We start from the raw sequence: 1,099 nt of genomic DNA, 5'->3' as shown, positions 1-1,099 counted from the left end.
GACAGGTTTGAATCCGACAGTAATTGCTGAGCAACTCCATGAGGATTTTGGTCGTTTTAGTGTTGCGGTAAATGCAATTAATACGGAAAGTAGTTCCTCTCTGCAGTTGACTGACTTGTGTGGCGATTGATGACATTATATCGAAGGTTGATCAAGAGACTGGATTTCCCGCTATTGATATTTATCCATGCCAGCGCAATCATCTTGGACGGGGTGATGCGTGTGTGACTTTTAAAACAGATAAAGGGGCTCATGAAGCCGTAGAAGAGCTCAACGGTAAGTTCTTACAATCATTTGGGTAGCGGATGGCGAAGACCTGACACTTATGACATACAGCAAAAAATATTAAGAACTCGATGATCCAGGTGCGGCGAATGGATGTGCATACACAACGCATTCTGACGGTGCAATTCAAATTCGTACGAGATGCGTGGAGATGTACTGGAACCCAGTATCGCGCAGATGTGAGTATTTGGAATACCAAGTGTGATATGTGCGGGCGGAAGCGTGTGTATGGACCGAGCAATACCAAAATTGGAGCTGAGTCTTGGTTGTGCTCCCTGTAAGACGTAGATGAAAGTTATTGTTCTTTTGACAGTGATGCTCTAACTTTTATGTCTCTCAAACAGATGTTTTACCGCAAACGAAGCATTCTCTACGAAATGTCATGGCTGTATGGAATCGCTTCCGGAGGTCGACCGCTCGACATTTTACACCACTTAGATTTGATAGCGCCAGTCTAACTGGATAGGTAAAGAAAATATCGAGCTTGTTAAAATGAGTCAAAAATACTGTCATTATATCAAGGTATCTGGGTGACATACTGTTGAAGTGGAGTCTCTTACTATATTAATATTTGTGTCGCTTCCTAAGAGGGAGACAGAATCTAAAAAAGCGCACGAAGTAAATCCAAGGATATCTGAGGCCAAGCAATCTATAATCACCAATTCTCTGACATCGCTTTCTTCTCTAGCTAAGGACTAAGCTCATAATTCTGATCCATCCCATACACCGCTCGTTGTCATGTCTGCCGCTCCCGAAGGTGACAATTAGTAATATGTTATCAGTTTTATCTCTCTTCCATTTATCTATGTATGAA

General features: G+C 42.2%; 1 protein-coding gene across 1 annotated transcript in view; it reads left to right on the top strand.

Annotated features, from left to right (window-relative positions):
- PHALS_06681 (conserved hypothetical protein) overlaps nucleotides 1-984 on the top strand; it is a gene marked incomplete at both ends in the record, with an annotated part of 1,079 nt that extends 95 nt beyond the window's left edge. Inside the window, 6 exons of the mRNA XM_024720014.1 lie at nucleotides 6-67; nucleotides 147-276; nucleotides 337-562; nucleotides 630-673; nucleotides 752-807; nucleotides 874-984. Coding sequence (XP_024585255.1) covers nucleotides 6-67; nucleotides 147-276; nucleotides 337-562; nucleotides 630-673; nucleotides 752-807; nucleotides 874-984 — 629 coding nt within the window. The remainder of the gene's footprint in view (nucleotides 1-5; nucleotides 68-146; nucleotides 277-336; nucleotides 563-629; nucleotides 674-751; nucleotides 808-873) is intronic.
- Between the last annotated feature and the right edge of the window lie 115 nt (nucleotides 985-1,099).

This window comes from Plasmopara halstedii, assembly GCF_900000015.1.
Source record: "Plasmopara halstedii genome assembly, contig: Scaffold_3060, whole genome shotgun sequence".
In the NCBI taxonomy this organism is placed as follows: domain Eukaryota; phylum Oomycota; class Peronosporomycetes; order Peronosporales; family Peronosporaceae; genus Plasmopara; species Plasmopara halstedii.
Note: the sequence above shows the minus strand (reverse complement) of the source record. Positions and strands in the feature narration are given on the sequence as shown.